The 25,308-nt window shown below is 34.3% G+C and overlaps 1 protein-coding gene across 19 annotated transcripts in view; it reads right to left on the reverse strand.

Moving 5' to 3' along the window:
• SOX5 (SRY-box transcription factor 5) overlaps positions 1-25,308 on the reverse strand; it is a 963,841-nt gene that overhangs the window by 212,390 nt on the left and 726,143 nt on the right. For all 19 annotated transcript variants that reach the window (XM_045811725.2, XM_045811726.2, XM_045811732.2 and 16 more), the window contains one exon: positions 2,710-2,796. In XM_045811725.2, the coding sequence (XP_045667681.1) occupies positions 2,710-2,796 (87 nt within the window). The remainder of the gene's footprint in view (positions 1-2,709; positions 2,797-25,308) is intronic.

Raw genomic sequence — 25,308 nt, forward strand, 5'->3', positions numbered from 1 at the left:
TATATTTTTTAGAGGGTTGTTTCGAATGTAACTTTAAAACCTAATTACTTCATATTTCCAAAGTACCAGACCATAAAATGGTATCAGTTCCAACAGGTAAAATAATCTAACATGAAAAATAATTTTATGCTCTCAGAAGTGGGTGACCTTTACTAACCCACATTGTTTCTTGAAAAATGAGATTGACTTTAAGTGGGTATAACAACTATTTATGGATAGCTAAAATATCCAAGCCAAATGCTATTTATTTCCCCTATTTTTAAAAGTTTATCATTTTAACTTTTTAAACAGTAATACCAAGAAACACTTCTTTGAACTTTGCCAAGCTGTAATATTAACCTTTGTCCAAATGCCCCAAAATTAATTCACGTGCAGCAACTTGAGGCCAGCGCTTAGGAACTGAGCTCTGTTCTCACTTGGCTATAGTTTTAGATATTCAAGACGCACACACGCACACACATACACACGCACACACTCATTCACTCACATGTTTTCTGGAACTAATTAAAAGTTAGATGAAAACAGAGGAGAAAAAGTTTCGATAGACAAGACTTGGTAAATACTGTAAAGGCTGTAAATGTGCTAACATATGCAGAGCGTCTATTAAATATATCATTCTAAATTATCATTAATCATCTAATAGTTGAATAAGTTCATATTTCCAGATTAAAAAAAGCTCACACTTATTCTTCCCTATCTCTACCCAAAACAGTGTGCACATACACAAGACTTACACCTTTATTTGCTTCATTAAAAAAAAATAAGGCTGCCAAACAGCTAAGCCATTGTTCTCACATAACTTCTTCTGAGGTGGCATGCAAACCACATTCCTGGGCATGGCATAATCATAGTGTCTGACCCCCCAAGAACCATTAAGTCAAATTTATTTACCCCCAGAGGGCTACACACTATTGTATCCTTTCCACTTTCTAGCCACCTATGAACAATGGAGAGTAATTGCAACTGTCACGGGCAGTCAGTAAGAAAAGTAAGCCCGGGTTATTTTCCCAGTTTTCTGCCAAACCTATCCAAGCACCTAATAACCATGCCTCCAACAGAAGAAAGATCCACAGTTGCTTTTTAAATGCATCAGAAAACAGCTTTTTGAACAGAACCAGAGGACAATAACCAAACTTAGGCTCTGAATGTGAAGCTTAAAAAACTCAAAATTAAAGACGGAACTTCTTTTGACTGTACTACAGCTTCCTGAACTAACCCCACGGGCAAGCCTGAAAGAGAGCGGAGCTGCTTTCCTCCAAGCTTATCATCACTGCTGTGGCTGCTTTTAAGTCTGACTTGTGAAGAAAACGAGGGAGGGAAAAATGTTTGTCCTCCAATGGAATGAGATCACAAGGCTTGGAACAGGCGGTCTTCTCTGCTCTACTCTCAGTTATCACCCAGGTCAGAGGAGAATAAAGAACCTTGGAGAGAACACATCCTCTATCTCGGGTGCAAATGGGTTAAAAATCCAACATAATAATATAAAGGATCTGCTGCCTCGGAAGAGAAATTTCTCTGTTCTCTTTAAACTTGGTCTTCAAGGTCTTTAAGGCATATAAATTATTATCTGTTTGAATTTGATTCCATTATAGATTTTGGTTACTGAATGTGTTGATTAGCACCCATTCATTCTCTCATCACCAAGGTATACTTAATCATAACCTGAATATATGTAAACTTCAAATAGAATGGATGAAAAGTGAAATATTCAGTCCAGCATTTTCTGGAAGTTTCCAAATGCTGAGATGCTAGTGTCCTGCCTTTCTGCAGGATGCTCCAACGTAGTAAAGCCGTAAGAAAGACGGTTGCCTTTTCCCTTGGGAAAACACGTGCACATACATACATATGCAAGAAAGTTATTTATACACATATTTCTACATGTATATTAATATAAATCTGGTGATATTTTAAATATATTCAGCTTCTACCAAAAAATATAGAGTAATACATAACTAAATATTTTAATATTGATGAGTAAGTATTTTTTTCTCAAAATTAATACTTTAGAACTCAGAATCTAAGTGTACTATTGGCAACAAATAGAAAACCAGAGATTGCCTACTTCGCTTTGAGAAAAGACACTTTAAAATTAACTGAAATGACCATTTGATTCTATTTTTATATGAGAAATTCAGCCCTCTCTCACTGTTATTAGTAAAAGTTAATTAAGATATGAATATTCAGTACCATGAAGTCCATATAGACTTTTTCTTTTAGTTGTATGTAATGTCCGATTCAAATAAAACCAAACCAAAAATGTTGCTCTTGTTAGTAAAAAACAACCTTTTACTCAGCTTTCTCCATTCGTCATTTCTGGTTTTAAATGTAGGTTATGTACACCCACACTTCTAATATGTAGAATGTATAAAACCATCTCATAATAGGCAGTTTTTAACCCTGATATAAATACATCCCTACTTACAAGGTAAATCATTTAATTTTTTTTTAAAATGATGAAAACCAAAGCCTTTTGAAGATACAGTGGGGTTATTCTGTTGAAATGGCATTCCATTTCTCTGATAAGGCACAAACAAAGAGAAAATAAGAACCCTGATACATCCACTTTCAAGCTAGAAAGAAGAAACACCAAAGACAGAGAATGTATGAGGCAGGAGGGGATGGGGGGAGAAGCACTGTATCACCATTATATTTCAAAATATAAACTTCATTTTCATACATTTTGGATCAAAATAATTACAAATATATTACCTTTTATTTCACCGAAGTTCCCTGATCCCATTGCAAGAAGTTTGTCTTTCCAGTCCTTTGAGAGTAGCTTTTCAATACTGGGGGTTTCTAAGTAAAGAAAAAAAAAAAAAAAACGTAAGCAAATCAACATGACTATCTTTACAGTGCAGCTCATTAAAAGTCTATCTGCTAAAAATAAGGCCATCCCTATCCGGGCCCCAGTTCATAATGACTTCATCAACAAACTGATAACAGGGGGGGAAAAAAAGAATGTGTTTTGTCACCTGCTGTTTCAAAATCATTAGCTTTTTCCTCTTGCGGAACAAAGCTGTACTAATTCTTTATGACAATGGGTACTTATAAACCTGCAGTTCATTGTTTTTCAATTTGGTGAATAAATTCCTGCTATAATAGATGCTTGTCAATTTCAGGGTGTTAGTCTGCAGTCAAAAAATAATTATGTTGATAAAATGCAGAGCAAAAAAAAGGCAAAGAATTAGCTCTTAAATCTGCTACATGTAATTATATCCCTCTGTGTGTTTACAATTACATCCACTTTATAATATGTGTTTAACATCGTATGGTGGTAAGCACACTGTGGAAAGATTTGCCAGTACCGTGAACACTAAAAAAAAAAAAAAAAAAAAAAAAAAGTTGGTATAAAAGAAGCTTTACAAAGATTGCAAAATCTAGAAAAGTGAGTAATGCCTATAAGGGAAACCTATCATTTGCTTATTTCAGATTTGTCTCACATTCTTTTAAAATGCCCAGTATTGAGACAGGGCACATATATTTTAAAGAAGAAGGTTATGCTTTAGTCTGATATTTGTTTCTCTATAACACATGTTTTTTGACCTCTTCTTTTGTGTTGAATTTTAATGTATAAGTAAACATAAATGCTAATAAAACTCCCAAACATTAAACTCAATTCCAAACAATGTAATTGTATATTCTTGTCAGCATTTAGATGGGTACACAATTACAATGGCTTTCAATCCCACGATTAGCACTGCATTCAGTTAGAAAATGGAGTGTACTAAAAGATAAGTGTCCCAGTATGCTCCATCTAAATAACAATACCCACACTTATTATCTGGATCTAAGACATACACTGCCATTCTCCACATTGGTGTTTATGTGTATTTGTGTTTGTTCAGACATTTGTTTACCCCCTACTAGGAGCATAAAGGGAGTACATGTTAACTTATCAAAGGGACCGTCTGGCCTAGAGACCATAAGATTATTAGAAACTGGTTTGTTTTCCCCACAGTAAAATGCGTTTTAAGGCATCATCATCATCTTTGGCTAATGCTATCTACTTCTCTCAGGTCTCTGTCTTACAGCCATTGGCTGCCAGAGTCACAAAGTCTGTGTGGAGTTTTCGACAAAGTGGAGGTGAAATTTCCTTGGAAAAACCATAACAATACGGAATGCTTTTTTTGTTTGTTTGTTTTTTCAGATGTCAAAAACTTCTGGAAAATAAAATGGTGAAAAGCTCTGAATGATCACTGCTTTACACAGTCTATAGTCTATACATATGTTGTATGTGTATATACACACACACACACGCACACACGCACCTACCACAATTACTGTGTACACATTTACTATGGAATTTACTATGGAATGTGTAAGATGTATTTTTTTTCCTTCGTAACAAGATATCTCCATTTCTTACATTTTAAGGAAGACCGATCCTAAGAAATTACTTTTACCTTTTCTTAAAATATACCTCTTTCTGTACTATAGTTGTTTTGAAAATGGTAATGACAATTCTGAGTAATAAAATCGCTTAAATCTCTTCTCACCGTAATCAATATTTCTGTTCATTGAGGCTTTCAAAGTAACTTTAAAATACTTCTGCACGGATTTCCAATGTTACTACATTCCCAATAAACACTCCATGAGCGAAATCATTTTTTAAACCTTATCAGAGTAGGTCAAACAAACACCACTGTTTCTTTTTTCCAGCACTCCACAAAAATTCTTGAGTAGCATGTAAACAGGGCACAGCCAATACGGTATTTGCAATAGAGTACTGTCAGTCATTAAAAGCTAACAAACCTTTGCAAAGCAGGAATGCAGCAATAGAAATCCATTGTGCACTAACAATAGGCCCCTGAACCTCCCGGCACCAAAAGCAGACCATTTTACTTTTAAGGCTATTGTCTGCAAAGTCCATGACAAAGCTTTTCCCCTGCAGCTAGACAAAATATTCACTGTAGTGTGCTCATAAAGAAACAGAAGTCTTCTGTCTAAGTTGCAGAGTTAAAGTAACAGCCGTCAGATTTCTGAAACCTGCAGAACATTCCTGGCCTCTTTATTAACTTACATAAAGATATAAGGCTCATATACAGAGCCACTTTTTTTTTCCAAGTACCTGACTTTGAATAGACACTCAGAAAAATGAATAACTTCTTTAAGACCAAATAATTTGGAAAATGTAAAACCAGAAACATATCTAACTTGGGGATGTCATGTCTGTGGATGAATAAACACACTGATATTTGCAATTTGGATGAGATATCTACTTTAAATTCAGATTCAATACACATTTATTGAGCAGCCTATGTGCCAGGAACTATGCCAGATGCTTTTACCTGTCTGTGTTCTCTCATTTACCACAGCAAATACCTGAAGACTCAGATAGGGTTATTGTATCAATCACACAGGTTAAAAACAAAAGCAAAAAGCAAAAAAAAAAAAAAAAAAAAAAAAAAAAAAGGACTTGTCTGAGGTTTCACAAAATGTAATAGGCAGAGTTGACTTTTTGAAGTAAGGTTTTGTTTTGTTTTTGCCTACAAATTCCAAACTCTCTTGTCAACAATGAAATGATAATGATAGCTACTATTTTGAGGGCTAAGTGCTAAGCAGTGTACCAGGTCCTTTACATGTGGTATCTCAAACTTCTCATAATAATCTTCTGAATTAGATATTTCCCTAAACTTTGGTTTCTTGAGTGGTAAACAAATGCACCAATATCTAATTCAGAAGATTATTTTGAGAAGTTGCCCATAGGGAGCTAAGTTCAACCTACCAGATCCTAAAGTCAGGGGGGCCAAAAGCATATCATTTCACTCACTTCTCCTCTCTGTCTGAACTACTATAAAATAACGAGCTTTAAGCAAATCCACATCCAGTAATCCTCCAACAGCCAATGTTGTAGCTTGTCTCCATTGGTCGTTCATGAAGAGGTAGTTAAGAAATGACTGCACCATGGATGCTAATAAAGACGGTTAAGGATGAGTTCACAATGGTCATAATGAACACAGTGGACGCACAGGTACCAATGACTGAATTTCTCTGAAAATGGTTAAGAACCCAGAGAATATAAATGACTAGAACTGTAAAAGACCAAATGGCAAAATCCCAATATTTATAATACACCTGTTCATTAAATGTGTGAATGTGATTAAAGTGAAATTTGACACAATTATGTAAGTGTTGCTTCAGTGTTTATGGACTAAAAAAGATAATAGATATCTATTAAATATTCCATTTTCTAAAATGAGACATGATTTTTTTAAAATATGTGTAGAATTGTATTTTATACTGTGAGTATGTATAGTATGCTTGTGGACATAGTTATTTTCCAAAAGTTCGAATTCTGGATTATCCATCATTTTCACATTAAGATATGCCACAGTTTTACTATAAGCACCTTTAAAGATTCTCCTGAGAGTTACTTCTCTCCAACACTGAAGTATCGCAGTTAGCATAAAAATAAAAACTAGTGTTCCCTATATTTAAATATGTGTGAGAGATAATAGTAGCTCTTATTATTTGCATAGCATTTCAGTTTACATAATGCTGTCAGATACAACAGTGTTGTCAATGGTATGCATTCTTATTACACCTGTATTGCAGATGAGAAAACTAAGGCTCAGAAAGATGCTTTTCCTAGCATCACCTAGCCAGAGAATAGAATAGAGGGAATACAAAACCAGGGCCTTTTAATTCAGGGATGTTTCTTTAGGGGAAAGATGAATATGTACACATTTTAAAATAAAATAAATGGTAAGAAATAAGCTATAAGATAAATTAGAGGGCGATGATGACAGATAATCAGTCAATCCATTAATATTAAGATGATTCTAATTGGATTACTTTTGTCGCTTTCTGCCATCAGGACCCTTTTGATATGTTTGCTTGATATTCCCTCCTCACCCTTGCCTCTTTTGCTCACATATGTTTCTTCACATCAATGCCTATGGCAATCCCCACCAGTGAATGGCCCCCCCAACTGTGCCAGCCATTGTTACAACAGCATCCTGCCTCTTTAGGGCCTGTTCATTCCCTATAACTCTCACTCCTTTTTCCCTTCAGTGCCAAACACTCTTAAGACTGACTCCCTCATCTGGAACAACGAGGCCTAGAGACTCTTGCCAACATATTGTAATTCTCCAACATGCTGCCAGTGCCAGGAATTAAACCACATTCGCTCCAGTGCAGTAGCTTTACACACAAGCTCAGGTTTTTGCTTTGTGTTTATGTAGGTTTTTCCCCTTAATCTCCCTTGAGCTGCAGTGACAGAGCTCATTGAAAAATCGAACAAGCAAAAAATATGTATGTGTAATATTTGACTTTTTAAACAAAGTCCCTAGAGTTAGGTCTTACCAAATCTACCACTGTTTATGCTTTAATTTTGTAGCTTAAACTAAGCTGTGTTATTCCTGACATGTGATAGGGTGCACATTTAGGGATGGGAATTATCTTTTGGAAGGAACAACAATATGTGTAAACTTCGAAATATAGCCATACCTCTTCAAAGTCAAGAAATAAAAGCGTATGTAGATTATTCACATCATAGAATCAGAATTTTAAACCTGCATGGATCTTGAGATATTATTTAGATAAGCATTTCATAAAAGTAATTTACTAAAAACACATTGGACATAAATGGAACACAAATTGTTTGGTTACTTAAAACCAAAACAAATAAAATAAGCATTCCACTGTCATGTTAATCTAATTACATTACACAAATTTACATTTCATTTCTACAAGATTTAGATCTATTTATGGGCTAAGAGACTGTCAATCTTTAAGTGAGTTATGGATTATATAGTGTTATTTACATACCTGACCAAGGAAATCAGTGTTGGGAGATGACTCTTTTGCTCACTACAATTTGGGTATTAAATGGTCTAGAGCAAATTCTTCATTTTACAGACTGAAATTGTAAACTAAGGTTAAAATATGTCTAAGATCATAAATCTAATTAATGATAAAGGCAGGACCTGAAGGCTAATTCCTAGTTCAGTGTTTGTTTCAATATGCCACACACAATTACAAGTTCTCTTGATAGTCAAACTTTTCAAAAATGAAATGTTAGTCCAATTTTATTCACCTCAACTAATTTTAAATAATTATTATATGAGAGTTGATCTGGGCAACTGATCTCTGTTTGAATTAGGTATTGTTAACTCAATATTCTCCCCTTGCAAGCTTTCACTCGATGGCCAACATAAAGCTGAGGAACAAACACAAGTTAGAACACTTGGCCAAATATATTTTTCTTCAAAAAGCTAATTACAATTCAGTGCATTGTTATTTAATTATTCAATCACTGATAATAAGGTTATTTTTGAGGGGGAAGATTGGGCTAAATCTAGAAATCATATATCTGTAAGAGTTTAATTCATGTTGACAATATGCACAGGCTTAGACACCATTTGGGGGCAAATACTACACAATGTAATGGAAGTAATGTAAAACTTTTATATATCTGGAAAGTTATTTGCCCACTGAAGACCACAGGGCCTTGTAACATTACCATTAGCCAAGCTCTACAGCTAGTCTGCCATGGAAAATGTCAAGTTCTTCTAGGACACATTAAAAAATAATACATACCAAAAAAAAAAAAAATACATACCACAACACACAAGAGAAACACATCTGAAATTCCAAAGCATTAGAATTTCAATAAGCCTCATTTTTATATGTAATTATCCTAAAGTGAATTAAGCTCTACAAATACTTTACTTTTAGTGGTGCCAAAATACTTGTTTGTTTCCACTTGAAAGTTAATAAGAGCTTGTTAACAGAAAGGAAAAAAAAATTGGCCTACTGACTCAAGTTTTAAAATGTTTAATGTGCAATCAGTTTTTGGAATATTGCAATATTTAAATCAATACTTACAAGCTTAAATTTTCTCGTTGCAGAAGCTGAAACTATTAACACACCTGCCCAATTATACTCAATTTTATACCACATTTTAAAAGAATATTTTTTCATCACATGATTAAACATGCCATAATCAATATGATATAATTGCTACATCTCAATAACCTTGGATTTACTCTTCACAAGATGGCTCTATATTTTCTATATAAAAAAATTCATTAAAAGAGAGACTTAGGAAGCTATATTGTTTTATCTACTGTATCACTCAGAAAGTTAAGTATATTTTCATGCAACACATTGTTTTGTTCTTGTTTCAAAAATTAGATGCCAGCAAAAATAACATTAAGTAATTTGGGGGCAGCATTTCAAAAAATAGTTGCAAAGAGGTACTCCTCATCTACAAAATCTCACTAATGCTGTGCTACTGAACATTAAACAAGCCTTAATGTCATACAACCTGACTCAATCACTTACTAGTTTTGTGACCTTTGGCAAGTAGCTTAACCTCCCTATGCTTCAACTGACTCATCTGTAAATGGGAATAGTAACTACACATACCACATACGACTGTCAAACTAACTAAATGAGATTAACTTATGTAAAGCTCTTAAAACACCGCTGGGCAGGCAGTAACACTTAAAAATGTTACTAATATTACAACTGCAACTTAATATAGGACATCCCAAAAGAACTGTTTCAAAAATCAAATGAAAAAATGCTCCACTTTGTCCATTTTTAAAACCATCCAGAATTCAAAAACCTCATCAAAGGATAACAGTTCTGTCTCTACATTTTTATGGTAATGACCCATAACCCTCAGTTTCATTGATCACCAACCATCCCTATGGATTTTTTAGTTGGTTCATACCAATAAAGATGATATAGGAAAAGGTGTAGTATCATGAGGGACAAGGATAGTTGTCACATCCTTGAGGTTAATGTATGAATTGTCCCAAAACAGCACAGATACACAAAAATACTCAACTAACCTTTGCCTGATTTTTTTTTTTTGGACAGTTGTCTTTCTAACTTTCCATAGGCTCTATTACATCTTCAACAATGGCTAAAGCTTTTAAGCCAGTACTGTTGACAAGTGAAAGGGAACGACAAATAGCTTTGTAGTGCTCTTTTCCCAGGGTCACTCAACCAGCGGTAATAGTTATTATTTTTATTTATTAGCACTGTAGCCCTGTCCTCTATCATGGCTAACTCACCCCAACCCCCATGACAGCAAAAGCATTTTAACTTTTAATAAAAATGAGAGAGTGCAGCACTCCTATGTAAGGCTCTTTCAGCAAAGTGCACAGCTAATGAATATTGTCCATTTGTATCCAAATAATTTATGATGTCAGCAAAGTGTGGGTGGGGAAACATGAATTAAGTTGTAGTCATTCGTTACAATAAGAGGGGTGACAGTGGAGAGTAGGAAGAAGCAAAGGGTTACCAAGGCAAGAGGGGTAGAATAGAAAAGCAAAAGTAATGTGATAGAAATTTGGAAGGAAGATGTTCATGATTATATCAGTAATACTCAACTTAAAAAAGTTAAAGCATTTCTCATAAAAATTTTTCATGACTATGTCTTTCTATTTTATTCACCAAATAACTAACTCTCTTAGACACCAATTACAATAAACCACATTCTCCATATATTTTATATGAAATATTATTTTCTCAACTGGGATATGTGAGATAGAGGAAGAAAAAAAAATAGAAGACAAACCATAAGAACTAAGTCATAGCAAAAGGTATATGAGAATCAGGTATATTTAACACAAAGTCTTAGTTTCACAAGACAAATTTACAAACAAGAGTTCAAGATAGCTTAAACATATCGCATCTTAGTAAAGACAAGAATGCATAGCTCTAAGCAAATTATATATGCCTACTAATATATTTAAGAAAAGAATTACCTAAATATGTATTTGAATTATAAATGAACCAATTATCCTACTATAAAAGACTGTATTCACATAATCATCCATTTAATTAGATATCTAAGACCATGATGAAAATGAAAATTAATGATCATATTTGTACAATTTTGTTGTTGTTGTGGTTTAAAATTGTGAAAGTGGGTGGTAGGGATGATAAAGGAGTTACAAAAAGCATAGAAATAGAAAACCACTTAACATACATTAGAATAAGAATTCCAATACTTTAAAAATATGACAGAATGTTTTACCACTGGAAGTGAGAATTAAAGCGCATACAGCCTGATGCTAAACCACTACACATCCTGAATCTTCTCTATCACAACATATGTGAAAACAAATCTCAATCTCAGCTTGCCAGATGCCTGAAAAGATATGAACAATAAAAACTGACATGATTCATACGATAAATCAGAGATTGTGATATGCAGGTAGTTGAACAGTTGAGCTGAAAAGCTACTTACAATTCAAATTATATTTTTATGTTCTAATACATAGCATCAGATTTTAAAATTAAGAAAAATATCCCGATTTGCTTAAAATCATATATCTAAATTTGCACATATCCTTCTCAACCAAAGTAGTCCATCTGCCTTAACAACTTGTTATATTTGGTCTCTCATAACCTTTCATGGATTTTGGATCACGTCATTTTTAGAGTAATTTTAGATGAGAAAATACAATACTTTTATTTGCAAAATGGCATTTAATGTTCACAAGCTTAGACACTATCTAATTAACAATGAAAGCTACGGTCCTGTATTAGCTATGATATGCTGTGACCCACCCCCACCCGCCAGCCAAATGCAGAAGAGCCAAACAAAATCAACCTGTAAGAGTTCTCTTTAAGAAGCATTTTCATTTAAGAAAGAACAAGTGGGAAAAAAAAAAAAAAAGATAAAGAGGAAGCAAACAAAAAGAAAAAAGTCTGGATAAATAGAAAAGGAAAAGCATAGTTTGTTTTTCACTTTTCCTTTATCACAACAGACTTAGCATTCTCAATGTTAAAGTCAGAGGGTATAAAATTGGGCATGGAGAATCTATTGGTATATTCATTTGATTTCTTAACTGAATGAATGTACAAAATGATTATCTCTGCTTTTAATGGAAAAATGTACTATTAGAGCTATCAGACTACTTTTAAAAAATCGGATACTGCCCTTTTCATTATTTTGCACCATTCACACATGTACATACACACAGAAGATCAGGAGGCATTCAACTCTATCCATTTATTCATTCATTTACTTAACAATCATCTATTAAGCTGCTACTGTGACACGGTGATAGGGGCTCAGACGTCAGCTCCGCACCTCAAGAAATTCACTATCTCCTGGGAAAGATGGATAGGCTAACAGCGACCAGACACTAAACATTTGACTCAAATTGCTAGGCGTCACTGAGTTTCTCTTTTACTGCTTCATTTATTGAAGAAAAAGCAAAGAGAACATACCTTATTTTAATTATTACATTAATGTATGGTAAATAAAATGTGGCCAGAGACTTCTTCCTAAAATGCTACTTTTGTAGTATTACCATAAAGAGTTCAAAAATAGTCCACTGTTTATCAATCAAACCAGCTATAAAAAAATCTACTAAGCAATACTTTCCAAAAATAGGGCCAATTTCTTATCTTGTCTGTAATTAGGAAAATAATATGAATTAAGTGACACTATCAATATAAAGTTAAATTAAAAGATAAGTATATGGATAAGAATAGTAGAATGGATTAATTCAACAAAGAGTATGTACTATATATTTTTGCAGGCATGGGGATATTAACAGGAGCAAAACAGAAGTGGACCCTATCCACGTAAAGTTCATTGTCATAGGGAAGCTTCTTTAAATGCAAGATTCCAGGGCCATTGGAAAGTCTGGCTCTTTATGCCCTGGTTGAGTCCCAGGAATCTGCACTTTCCCAATACCTGAGGTGAGGTAATTTTTTGATGAGTAAACACTGATTTGGGGTATAACAATATGGATAAAGACATTCTATTACATTTTCAGAAACTTGAAAACTTTTTTCAAGTGGTTAAGTTGCGAAGTAGAATATATTGAATTCTTCTTAGGAAAAGTTAAAAGAATTTTACTAACAACATCACAGTGTCATTTGAGTAATAATTTAAACGCTATCAAGCAAAAAAAATTCAAATATATTCCAATACTTTTCTATTTTACAACTCAATGGGATACAGTAATTCAAAGGGGAAATAAGTCACAGCAAAATGCAATAATTAACTACCAGTAGCTAATACATGTTTTATTTATTAAAAATGGGGAAATAGAGAATTATTATTACTGGAGTATTGGGAACAAAAATTTTGTTTAAAAATCTTAAATAAGGGACCGTTAATCATGTGACCACATGTATATTCATGTATGTATATTCTTCAAAGTAATGTACTACACACATAATATGTGAGGTACCTATGTTTACGTAAGCAGCAAAGAAAAAAGAGAAGCTCCTAAGATGTCAGTTAAGTGACAAGGGCATCCTCTTCTCATGGTTGAGAACTAAGGGATTGCAGATTCAGAGAACAGTGGAATAACACTGCAAGCAATATGGTAAATCAGAGAAGAATGAGTGGGATAATATCCTGGTTATTCATTTAAAGGAATGGGAGGACAACAAATTATTAATACTGGAAAGGATGTTAATGGTAGAAAGGAAAATAATCTCTACCTTGAATATAATTAATAGGAATTTCTATAGCACAGAGCCATTGTTGCTTATTTTTCTATATTCTTTTTTTAAAGATTTTATTTATTTATTTGACAGAGAGAGAGAGTCAAGCAGGGGGAGCAGCAGAGGAAGAGAGGGAAGCAGACTCTCCTCTGAGCAGGGAGTCCGATGTGGAGCTTGATCCCAGGACCCTGGGAACATGACCTGAGCTGAAGGCAGATGCTTAACCAACTGAGCCACCCAGGTGCCCCTTTTTCTATATTCTTAAAAACATCAATCTATAGTATCTTTGGAATCATGTCTCAAATTTAATAACTGAGAGGAAAACATTTGAAAAGATAGAGAAATATCCAGGGAGAGAGAAAAGAACAGGAAAAAGAGATCTGTTGAATATCTCTTCTTTCTCTTACGCTTTGCTTTCCCGAAGTAAACATTGAACAACTTAATTCCCATGTATGTAATAAACAATAGATTGAGATATATATTCCTTAAATCTTTCTCTTTCACATACACATATATTTAATATCAAATTTATGATATTAAATTATCTTTTAGATGTCTCTTTTGAAATGTACACGAAGAGAAAAAGCAGGTGGGGGTGGGAAGGGTTCAAGGGATATTCACCACACTATGATATGTGTCCCATGCTTTCCTAAATACTCACTGATTTAATAGAAAAAAGTTAAGAAAGGTAGGAAAGAAAACTTATTTAAAACAGCCTAGGGATTTTGGTGAAGTACAATGAAATGTCAGCAATTAAAAAATTAAGACATAGGTCAGTATTTCATCCCCAAAGGATGGATGAATCCAGTAAGTGACAGACCACCCAATTTTCTGACCTGCGGGTCAGAGAGCAAGTTTTTACAAACTTGGGAGTGGTCTTTCAAAAGCTACAAAAGTCTGTGTTGCACATGTCAGAAATTCAAAAGTGTTCATATCTCTGGGAATTTTCCCTGAGGGACATGAAAACCCCAAGAAGCTGCTATCTCAGTTCTCACAAAAAAGGTGTAGAGTATGTTTAAGCCCCACAGAGTCTCTGTTACAGGACATCAGATCTCCCACCCAAAGTGAACACCTGGATGAATCCTGAAGGTGGTTACAGAAAGCCCTCAAGGCCCTCAACTACTTGGAAAAATCATATAATTCCTCTGGGAAGAAGACTCACATAAAACATTGTGAACAATGATGATAAATTAGAAACACACATTTAATCATTTTTATGAATTAAAGTGTTCCAATTAATAGTAGTTGAGATCTTCAGTTAAATTACAAACATGGCAAATAAATCATTCCAAGTATTGTAGCTGTCTATAATCGTATTTGCAGAAGGCAAATAATTTATTGCAAGAAATTTGGTAAACTAAACCTGTGTTTGCAATAAATTTGTAATCATCAAAACTGATCTTTATTATTTCAAACAGGTTAATGTTAAAAGGTGCATTATCTACTTAAAATTTATTTTCATGAAATTAAAAAAAAATAAAGCATTCCATTTCTAAAGAGAAAAAGGAAAAACATCATTGTTCCATGGCAGCTACCAAAGAAATTACTATGTTTGATGAGGGGATTAAATTCTTTATAAGAATATTTCCAAAATTTATAAATTATATTAAAGTAGATACATAATCTAACAGGTCTCCCAATTATATAGTAGGTGTCGATTTATTATTCTGGTCCAGAGTTCGAGATGTAAAACCTGGGTTATTTATTTCCCTCTTTTCTTCTCAGCAAATTGTTCAGATTATAGCGCAGCACCCTCAAAATTATAAAGCAGCAAAGCCAAATCTCAAAACATGTGAAAGTTCCATGCCAAACGGAGCTGTATAAAAACTAAAAACCAACACCTTTAAAAAATACTTGATTTGAGTTTAATCAAAACTCTTGTTTTCATACGTATTTCAGCCTTTCTGTTTTTTTTTTTTTTTTGTCATGACACATTAAGTGCCTAAAAAATAATGATCAGTGAGGTTTCACAGCATGGAGGGGAAAAATAATAGGAAAAAAAAAGTTTATTCCACACTATTTGAATTACGTTTAGGTAGTTCTCAATGGGGCTACTACCAAATCCTTTAAGCCCACCAGGCTCTTACCTACATTAAATTAATGAGGCATCTCAGACATTCATTCTTCACCAGCAGCTCTAGACTCTCCAGTTGGACACCTACAATTTACTAAATTACAAACAGTGACCTAGGGGAGACATCTGTTTGTTATATACAATATTGCATTATAATCTAAAGTAAAAGAATATTTGGGAGATTAAGATGATAAGATATATGTTGAATTGCATTTTCTGGGGTTAATAGGGGCCGGTCTATGATTCTTGTGATCTCTTTTCCCATACAAGTTCCTATTTTCCCATCAGGAAGCAAAGGCCTCCACAGATCGACATTATGAAATACAAAACTTATGAACAATCCAATACTAAGAGGTCTCTATTATGCCATGATACTCACTACCACCATACAATACTTTTATTAAGCCTCAAATACATTAAGCTTGATTATAATCAAATTTTTTATAATACCACCTTCTTACTAATGCTCATAACACTTGGCTCCCAGGGATGTACTTATAATGAGATGACCAGGTGTATTTTCCATTAAATGCCTCTGTTGGAGTTTCTATAGTGCTTTTTCTCATATATTTCAAGTTAAACGCTCCTCTATTTTCATGTTTGCCTCACAATAGCCAGTCCCTTTTCAATGATTAATTTTCTATTCAAAAACAATTTGCTTCTTTTCCCTTTGTCCTGTCATGGTTTCAGAACAACGTCTTTCCTCTTCCTTTGTCCACTGCAGAAACTCACCTCCTCCGACCCCCCCAGATCACTACCTTCTAGCTTCCAACTTCTTTTTAGTGACATATAGTCCAAAATATTTAGGAGCTCACCCCAGCAGGAGGCTACTCAATTAACAAAAACAAAGCCCTGAATGATCAAGGCTATAACTGAGCCAAGAAGTACTGTGGCCATTTATATTATATGACCTCAGCAGTCTCTTGATTGAATTGCAACCCAGCATTAAATCAAACACTATGTGTTGTGTGTGTGATTTTATAAATGCTGGGTGTGTGAGGTGGAAACAGGGAGGTGAGAGGGGTGGCAAAGAGATTATAAATACTCTCAGGAAAAAAAAATCGCGATTTAGAATGTATTTTTTTTTAACATGCTCTTTACTTTGTTTTGGAACTAAGATACACTTTGTGAAATGCCCAGAACTAGTATTCCATGTTTAAACAACAGAAATAATGGAAGCATAATTGATTGCAGCTGGGAACTGTCACCCTATCAGTAAGCAGCACCTAACTGGCAAATACTACAAGCTTGTTACAGATTCCTTTATGAATTGGGCACTGTAAGAAGACTGGGCATTCTTTATACCACACACTCAAATCAAAATCTTCACTGATTTATTTCTCAAATTTTACCAGACTAGAAACAGTGAGTGGTTAGTCCGTTGGCCTCTCTCCAGTGTGTTTGGGCAGAGAAGGTAGGGTGCTTGTTTCATAAAGTTAAATACATAACAGGTTTATAAACATGCTATATCTTTCAGTCAAGGAGGAGATATTCAGTAAAAACAATCTTCTCAGTACATGAACGCTCATAAGAGAAAGGAGAAGTAAAAATATCTTATTCAGAAACCAATTTTTGTGAAACCAATTACTATAAATTTCTCTATACATATCATATTCCAATCAAGGACTACCAAGATTCAATTCTTATCTAGAAGCAGGCTTTTATATCACTCTTTCAGTTGATTTACCTAACTCAGACTTTCCCCAAAAAGGAGCAAAGAAAAAAAAAAAAAGAAAAGAAAAAGAGGAAAAGAAAAATAAAGGAAAACTAATAACTTCACATTAACTTACTAAGAGAAAAGCTACAGTAAGTCCCTTTTCCTATTTTCTTATATTTGTGTAGCTGTTAGACATTTTGCAAAGGGGGGGAGTACCAGCCAGCCTTTCACAACAAAAGACCCACTGTCACTGAGCCAGTCCCAGACATGGTGGAAACCAGCCCACAGGAAAAGGCCTGGCTCCAATGTTAGGCCCCGGCCGAGTACAGTCACTATATTCACTCAAATTGGCAACAGGTCTCAGTGTTCCTGGCTTTGAGCTGTGAACAAGGGTCGGGATTGAATAACCAATTATACAACCGCTGACTGAGTTTATCCAAGGTTTGCAAACTGCTATAATAGCCCAGTATTCAACCAACTGTTTTATCCTTTTCCAGATATAGTGTCATATCTCCCCTTGTGCTCCATTTACATGTCACTTTATTACATACATCCATTAAAAAGGTTAATACAGTGTCACACTCAATGCCTACATGTTGCCTTACAGGAGTTCTGCTTCTCTCTGGGGCATTTCATATAGACACCTTTCTCTGTCTTTCACTTTCTCTCTACAAGTTAAACCAAGTTTCTGTCAAGACTACAGAACAGTGGATGAAAGAACAGTAGCCAAATGTCAACAGTTTCAAAAATACGCCTTATACTAATGGGCTGTTTGAACCCACCTTGGTATATTAAAAATGTGAAAATTCTGAAGTTTGGCAGTTCAGACTAGCACCCAAATTTAAGGGGCACATATAAATTTATCCAAATGTGTGCCTCTCCCTTTGCCAAAATGGATGTCTCAAAGTTCAAGAAGACCTACAATTTTTCTGCATATTTGCATGCCTGCCTTTAATACAAAGTGGTTATGATGGAAATTAAAAAAAAAAAAATAGAATTTCAAGTACTTTTCCTTAATCTCTACAAACCTGAAATTCCTGAACGAGTACCTTCCAACTCAATAAACAGAATAAGGGAAATGGTAGAAATGTCAAGTAGTTATGAAGGAGTTGGCTTTTCTTTTTTTTTTTGATGCCTCGATCTCTGGCCTTTTATTTATTCCATGCTTGACGTTAACTGGTGTTTTACACAGTGTAAGCTTATCTTCTCCACTGAGGCTTTTTATCTTTAAAATCAATAATACAGATCCCTTCTAGAAATCTAAGGGATATTCATTGGAATATATAAAAATCACATCAACGTTTAATAAAAAAGCTGGCTAGAAAGAAGGATGACTAATATTATGCAAAATCATTTACATCTTTAAATATCTGGAGGTATTTCTTTATGTATAATTAAAATAAGAGGGAAAGTACCCTTTAAACCCACAATAAAAATTTTCATATGATTTTGTATATTAATAATAATGATAATAGCTAAACAACAGTAATACTAACAGCTACTAATTGAGAATTTAAGTGGTGTTAACTTTTAGTGCTTTATATATAATTCTGTTTAACTCTTGTGAAATCCTATTTGTAGTTGGTAAGAGTAGGTACTTTTCTGAAGCTGGAGCCTTCCTCCTTCATTTGCAAGCTTAGACATCTTATAAAATTACTTAACTTCCTGGGCCCCAGGAATTAGTATATACCTAATATGCCTATCACCTAGGGCTACTGAAGACATTAAATGACTTTCTCAAAGTAAAGTGTCTCAATACAATATTTTTAGGTGTTTGTCATCTCTTTTAGGTGTTTCTCCACATCTCCATCTTTATGAGTAATGTACTGCTCAAATAATCACATCTCAAGCAGCTCAGTGAGTGACAGAGCTCATAATAACCTTTTGCTTCTTCAAGTAAACCATTATCTTCAAGGATTCTACATGTTCGAATGGCTTATTAATAACACCAAGTCTTCATGTATTGAACATCTACGTTTAGCTATTTGCAAAGTGAAAGTAGTAGAAAGACTATTCAGATAAAGAAGTCTAATCTTATTTCTGCAACTCAACACTGCTGAGTTCCTACTTTCTTGACCCTCACCTGCAACTAGGAATAATTAGTTCGCCAAATCCAATGGCAGTGTGGATAGGAAGAAAAGAATCTGTTCTGAAAAACGAAATGGTAAATTGTAAATGTAAAGACTCTGCAGCCCTTTCATTGTTACCAGAACATTCACTAAGTTGGAACTTGTCGCTGGTCTTTTAAAAAAGCGGGAAAGAAACGTGGAGTTTATACATTATGGCAGGTTTTGGAGATACAAAGATACCAGCCATGAAAGTCACTATGAAATCTAATTATCAATATAAAACATTAAATTGTTAATAAGAATCAACATACATTTGCAGGTAGCTGAATAAATCCACCTCATTACTTTATCAAAGGTAAAAAAGAAGAAGAGACTTCGGAGTCAGAACTAGGTATGAATCTTGGTTCTGTTCTTTACTACCTATCTGCTTTTGTGTGTATGCAAGATAGAATTTTCCTTATAACAGCTTCTGCTTCTGTAATGGCTATGAAAAACCTATATTGCTTATCAAATGAGAAAAAATTACAAGACCAAAGAGACAATTTTGTAATCCCCAATCAGTTAAACAAACCCTCTAAATATCATGAATATTGTACAGTTTGGAGCCATATTAGGCATTGTATCTCTTTCCTATTTTGATTATAATAATAATAATGAAAGCATTCGTATTTATTGACTCTTTACCATGTATTATGTATAGTGCTGCGGTTTATGTAATTATGACATTTAATTATTAAAACCTTCAGAGGTAGGTACTATTATTATCATCTATTTTACAGAGGAAATTGAGATTTAGAAAGGTTAAGTCATTTCTTAAGGACACACACCTAGCAGGGAAATAAGCCAGGATTCAAATTCCTATCTGTTGAATTTCAAAGTTTGTTTCTGAAATCAGTAACCATACTGACTCACCCAGCCTATGAACAATAATGATAGGTGACATATTGCAAATAGAGTTGAGTGCCATAACACAATACCATTCTGAGCTCCATTTGGTGATGATTTCTGAGTTCTCAAGGGTGTCCCTGATTATTTGTGCTTAGAATAAAATCCAAACCTCTTTCAAAGCCTACAGACAGTGTTATATAATCTTTGGTCTGTGTTCATTTCTCCAGTCATTTACTGCTCCTCTGCCTACATGTGCTAGCCACTGAGGCCATCATGCCATTTCTTCAACTAGCAAAGTCTACCCTCGTTTCTGTGTGTTTCCACTCTGAGTTCTGTGTTCACTTTATTTCAATCACTCTTCCCCCAAAACTTCACATGACTGACTCCTCTTATCCTGAACTCATATTTCACCTTCGCAGAAAGGCCTTCTTTGACGTACCACCTAAAGCAATATAGCCCTACTATCACTTCCAGTCTATTTCTATCAAATTCCCTTTATTTTTTATAGTGCTTATCTCTAATGAAAATCATCTTATCTATTCATTTATTATTTTTTTTCCTCTTCCTTCTCACTAAAATATAAGCTCTAGGAGAACTGGGAACTTATCTGTCTTGCTCACTATGTACTTCCATTTCCTATACTTAAGCTTGGCATATATCTGATACATAAAAAATATTTGTTGAATGAATGAGTATATGAATTTCTGCCAGACTCTTAGAGATCCTCTTTGCTTTAAGATGACTCAAGGTTATGTATGATTTGGAAGTCATTCCCGATGTGTGGGAAGACCACTCTTCCACTCTTCAAGTTATCCATAATTAGAGTATAAAATGAAGCGTTCTCATTATTCAAGTTTCTTAATTCTCTCTCGTGGATACTATATGTGAAAAGAGTTTTATTGTGATTATATAGGCAGGGCTATACTTATCTCTGTTAAATATATCATGAAAGTAATCAGAACAGCATAGGGCATGGGGAACTAATAGTCATATAATTTCCTTGTCTTGTGAATGATTTGGGGCTCACCTTTTTCTAATTTTGGATAAATTTTGGCTTTTTTCTGGACACATCAATTATGTCAGAAAGACATAACCAGTGACCATAATATCTGCTCTGTTCCCAAGTTTCTCTATGCACATACACACAAATACACACACAACTTCTTAACTGCACATACATTTAACTTTTATCTACAAGTATATGTTTTCTGAAGGATCTATAAAACTATGACAAGTATTTGTGTGAATAAGGCAAAAAAAATACCCTTCATTCCTTTACTTTGGAGTTACATTACACAAATACTTAATTCATCTAAGTTCAACTACATTTATTTAAAATAGGAAGTAAAAGAGAAATGAGTCAAATATTAACAATTTAGGTAGGGCTGATGATTCTGTTTGTCACTGCCCTCAATAAGCTGCACTAAGTCGACACACATATTCTGTTTGTCACTGCCCTCAATAAGCTGCACTAAGTTGACACACATAATTTGAGCCTGCTTGCTGTTCCCTCCGTTGGTTCCTGTTTGCTCATCCCAGTTTGAGCATCTCACTCGGCCAAAAGAGGAATTCATGTTTAAAGACACATACATTTCATTCCGTAAGAAACTCAAGTCAACAACTTCATTTAAGACTCAACCAAAGAAAGAGAAACATGTTGCAATACTTTGGTGGACCAACCAAATGACAATGTTATCATAGTCTCCTTTGTGGCAAATCCCTGTGGTATTTTGAAATGTAATTCTATCTATCCCCCCCGACTCTAGAATCTAAACCCAGTTTAAATGTGATTCTACTGCATTGATTTAAAAGATAAATTAAACATTGAATCTGCACTTTACTATGTGCATACAGGCAAGAATAAGTTGTGTATCTCTATGAGATTATATTTTCTAAAAAAAAAAAAATTGGACATAATATCCCAATCTTTACAACCTCTTCAAAAATCAACATGAGTTAAGAATTGAGAATAGAAATGCCTATTGTTCATTAAATAACTTACATAACAGATATTTATTCTATGTTATTCTGTGCCCATAGTGTGTCAATCACTATGCTATGTGCTGTGGTTACCAAGATGAAAGCTAAATTCCCTGACCTAAAAACACAAGTTAGACTCATAATTAGCACTGTACCAGCAGCTATGACAGAAGTATGCCCAGGATGCTATGGAACACAGAATGAAGCTAACTCAGGGAAGGAAGGATTTTAATGCAAGAAGGTGTTCAAAGGAAAACTAAGTTAACTAAGCCACATTCTGAAAGCTAAGAGTTTTCCACATGAATGAAGAGGACAGTATTACCAGGCAGGGGAAGTAATATGGAGAAGGGCATGGTAACAAAAGAGAGTCTAGTAAGTTGAAGAAATTCAAAGATATTTGATATATCTAGGGCATATGGATATTGAAAGTGGAGAGAACTAAAACTAGGAAGGTAAGAAGAGATCACACCATAAAGGACGGGGAATACCAAAATAAGGAGATCGTAAGTCTTTGAATGAATTGAAGCGGGAATTGACATAATCAGATCACTAAGTTCCTCTCCTTTCGCAGCAAGGGCTAGGGGAGCCAAATTGTATGTTACGCTTCTGTGCAGTGACCTTGTGTTGTAATTCTGTTGCCCAGATTTGTAGATGACTGGAGAAAGAGAAAGAGAGAGATGAAAAGTTTTATGTCTTCTCCATTAACAAAGTGGTGAGGCTCATGGCAAAAAAACATGTGTCTAAGTGGTTCATAATGGTAAAAAGGGCCTGAATTGGTGTCTGAAACTGGGGCACTGAGGGTAGAACCCACTTTCCCCCTCCAACACACACACACAAATGAGAGCAAAGTATCTCAGATGCAAATGGTCAGATGAGAGTACAATCTAAGTGCATGCAAGAAAGAGCAGATTATTAAGTCATTTTACCAGACAGGAAAATAACTGTACTACAGAAATTATTCCAAGTTTACGACCAACATGTGGCCTTATTGCTTCCAGCATAAGACAGTTTCACAATAAAACTTTTCCATAGTGAATTATAATGTTTAACTAATGTGCCTCAAAATATAAAATGGCATTTTTCATAAATAATCATTTAACAACATTCTCTTTATAGAGGTCTTAACAAATACTATTTTGAGAAGTGCTAAATTTTTCCTCATGATACTTGAAACACAAGAGCAAGTTCATGAGCAATCATTGCAAGAAGAAGGGATTACACGTATTACAAAATCATCTGAATCCAAGAAAATCACTTAACTTTACTTTCTATGAATGGTCTCAGATCCCTCTAAAAGTTTTGAGACTTGCTAATGTGTGTCAACAAGGACTTTCACATGACAAAATAAATGTAGCACATGAACTTTAATAAATATTAGTATACAAAATTCAAAAATAACTAACCACAGTTTGGCAGTTTTTCAATTAAATTCATGGACTATTACGAAGGTACCTGTGACTTTAATATGATACTTATAATACAGTCACATCCTTTGCTAGAACTGTTTCTAGCTCATATGATGAAGAAAAATTTGACACAAAGTGAATTTTGAATAAGAAACACTGACCTAAAATTAATTGCATGGGAAATTTTTGTTATTTCAGTTTTCTGGCAACATTTTTTGATCTCAAGCATCTGGCTTTAGGAAATTTCTCACAGGTATTTTTTTAATCTATGATTTTATACACATACACACACAGAAATATAAATATATGCACACATAAATATATATGTGCATATATAGTGATAAATACCCTAATAACCCAGTATGTTGTGTTTTAATTAGATAAAAGTTCTGTTTTTGAGCATGACTGTGAGTATATGTGTATGTGTGAGTTTGAAGGATAATGTTCAATACTGACCATTAATAGGTGTCATGATGATTCCAGCAATTTTCCCCAAATCAATGTTTATTTATAGTGTCTTGACAAAAATTTTAAAGTTCTTGTTTTTAATAAAGATTGATTCGATCATATTAGGATCACCTGCAAAATTTGGATACTGCAATATTTTATATATTAAATAGAGGTAATCATCCGATAAATAACATAATTTAATACAAAGCAGCTTAATCCCTGTTTTGTATCTGCAGAAATGGCAGTCATTTTTCCTTAGTTTTGAAACAATTTTGAGTTTTCCTATTAAAAGACTACAGATTGCATGTCATTAAAGAGAAAACAAAACAGTAAGTCAAAAGAGTAAGCTCAACGGTTTGTTAGGTATTTTGTATTTTTTTTAATTGTAAGATTAAATTCCAGCTTTCAAGGATCTTACAGTATAACCAGAGAGGTTTTTTTTTTTTTTTTTAAGGAAAGTTGATATGCATAAAGCAAAGGAAAAAATAGTACTAACCAGGGGGTCCTGATCTTGAGTGTGATGAGAAATAGAGAAGAAAGAAATATGTCAGGGCTAAAATTAGACCAACACTCTTGAATAGGGCAGTATTTATTTTAAATCAGCAAAGAAAATTAGAACAAGAACACAAAACAGGAGAGAGAGTGAGAAAACACCTACAATAAGTAGAAAAGATCTATTTGGCAATAGTGGTAGATAGCTGTTGAATAATGAGCACTTAGTTCAACTCCATTTCTGAAGCTTTGGAAGGTGGTAACACCGGGTGCATTTGATGAAGTGGACATTTAGCCACAGGAGTGTTTTAAATATGACTGCAAAATAAGAGGAGTGGTATTTGAAAACCTGAGAGGGGCACGGTAAGGTACTGTGTCTTGGTAGGGAGTGAGAATTGTTGCAGGGAAATAAGATACAGGCTCTGTTCTAGACCTGAGGAGATCAGGCCTGTAGACCTAGGGTTGGGGGTGCACAAAGTGAACAAGAAATTCGTGAAAGAGAGAAATGGGTCAGGGAAGAATGGTGGTACTGCTACTCATGAAACAAGAGTTTTTTTGCAAAGAAAATTATTAACCACTTGTATTCCATCTAATGATTTTGGCAGCCATGTTTCCCTGGGGATTCTCTTGCTTCATCCCAGAGTGTTAAATGTTCTGTGAAGACTGAGATGACAGTACCCATATTTTGGATAGAGTGGAAGGCACCAAAGGTAAGAATAAGAAGTAGCTGAACTTTTCTGCACTTTCTTTTGTGCTTTTAATGGAAACAACTGTTGTTACTTTGGAGGATTTTCTTTTCTTTTCTTTTCTTTTCTTTTCTTTTCTTTTCTTTTCTTTTCTTTTCTTTTTTTTCTTTTTTTT

The sequence above is a fragment of the Ursus americanus genome, chromosome 25, assembly GCF_024610735.1.
Source record: "Ursus americanus isolate L20-20 chromosome 25, mUrsAme1.1.p, whole genome shotgun sequence".
Classification (NCBI taxonomy): Eukaryota; Metazoa; Chordata; class Mammalia; order Carnivora; family Ursidae; genus Ursus; species Ursus americanus.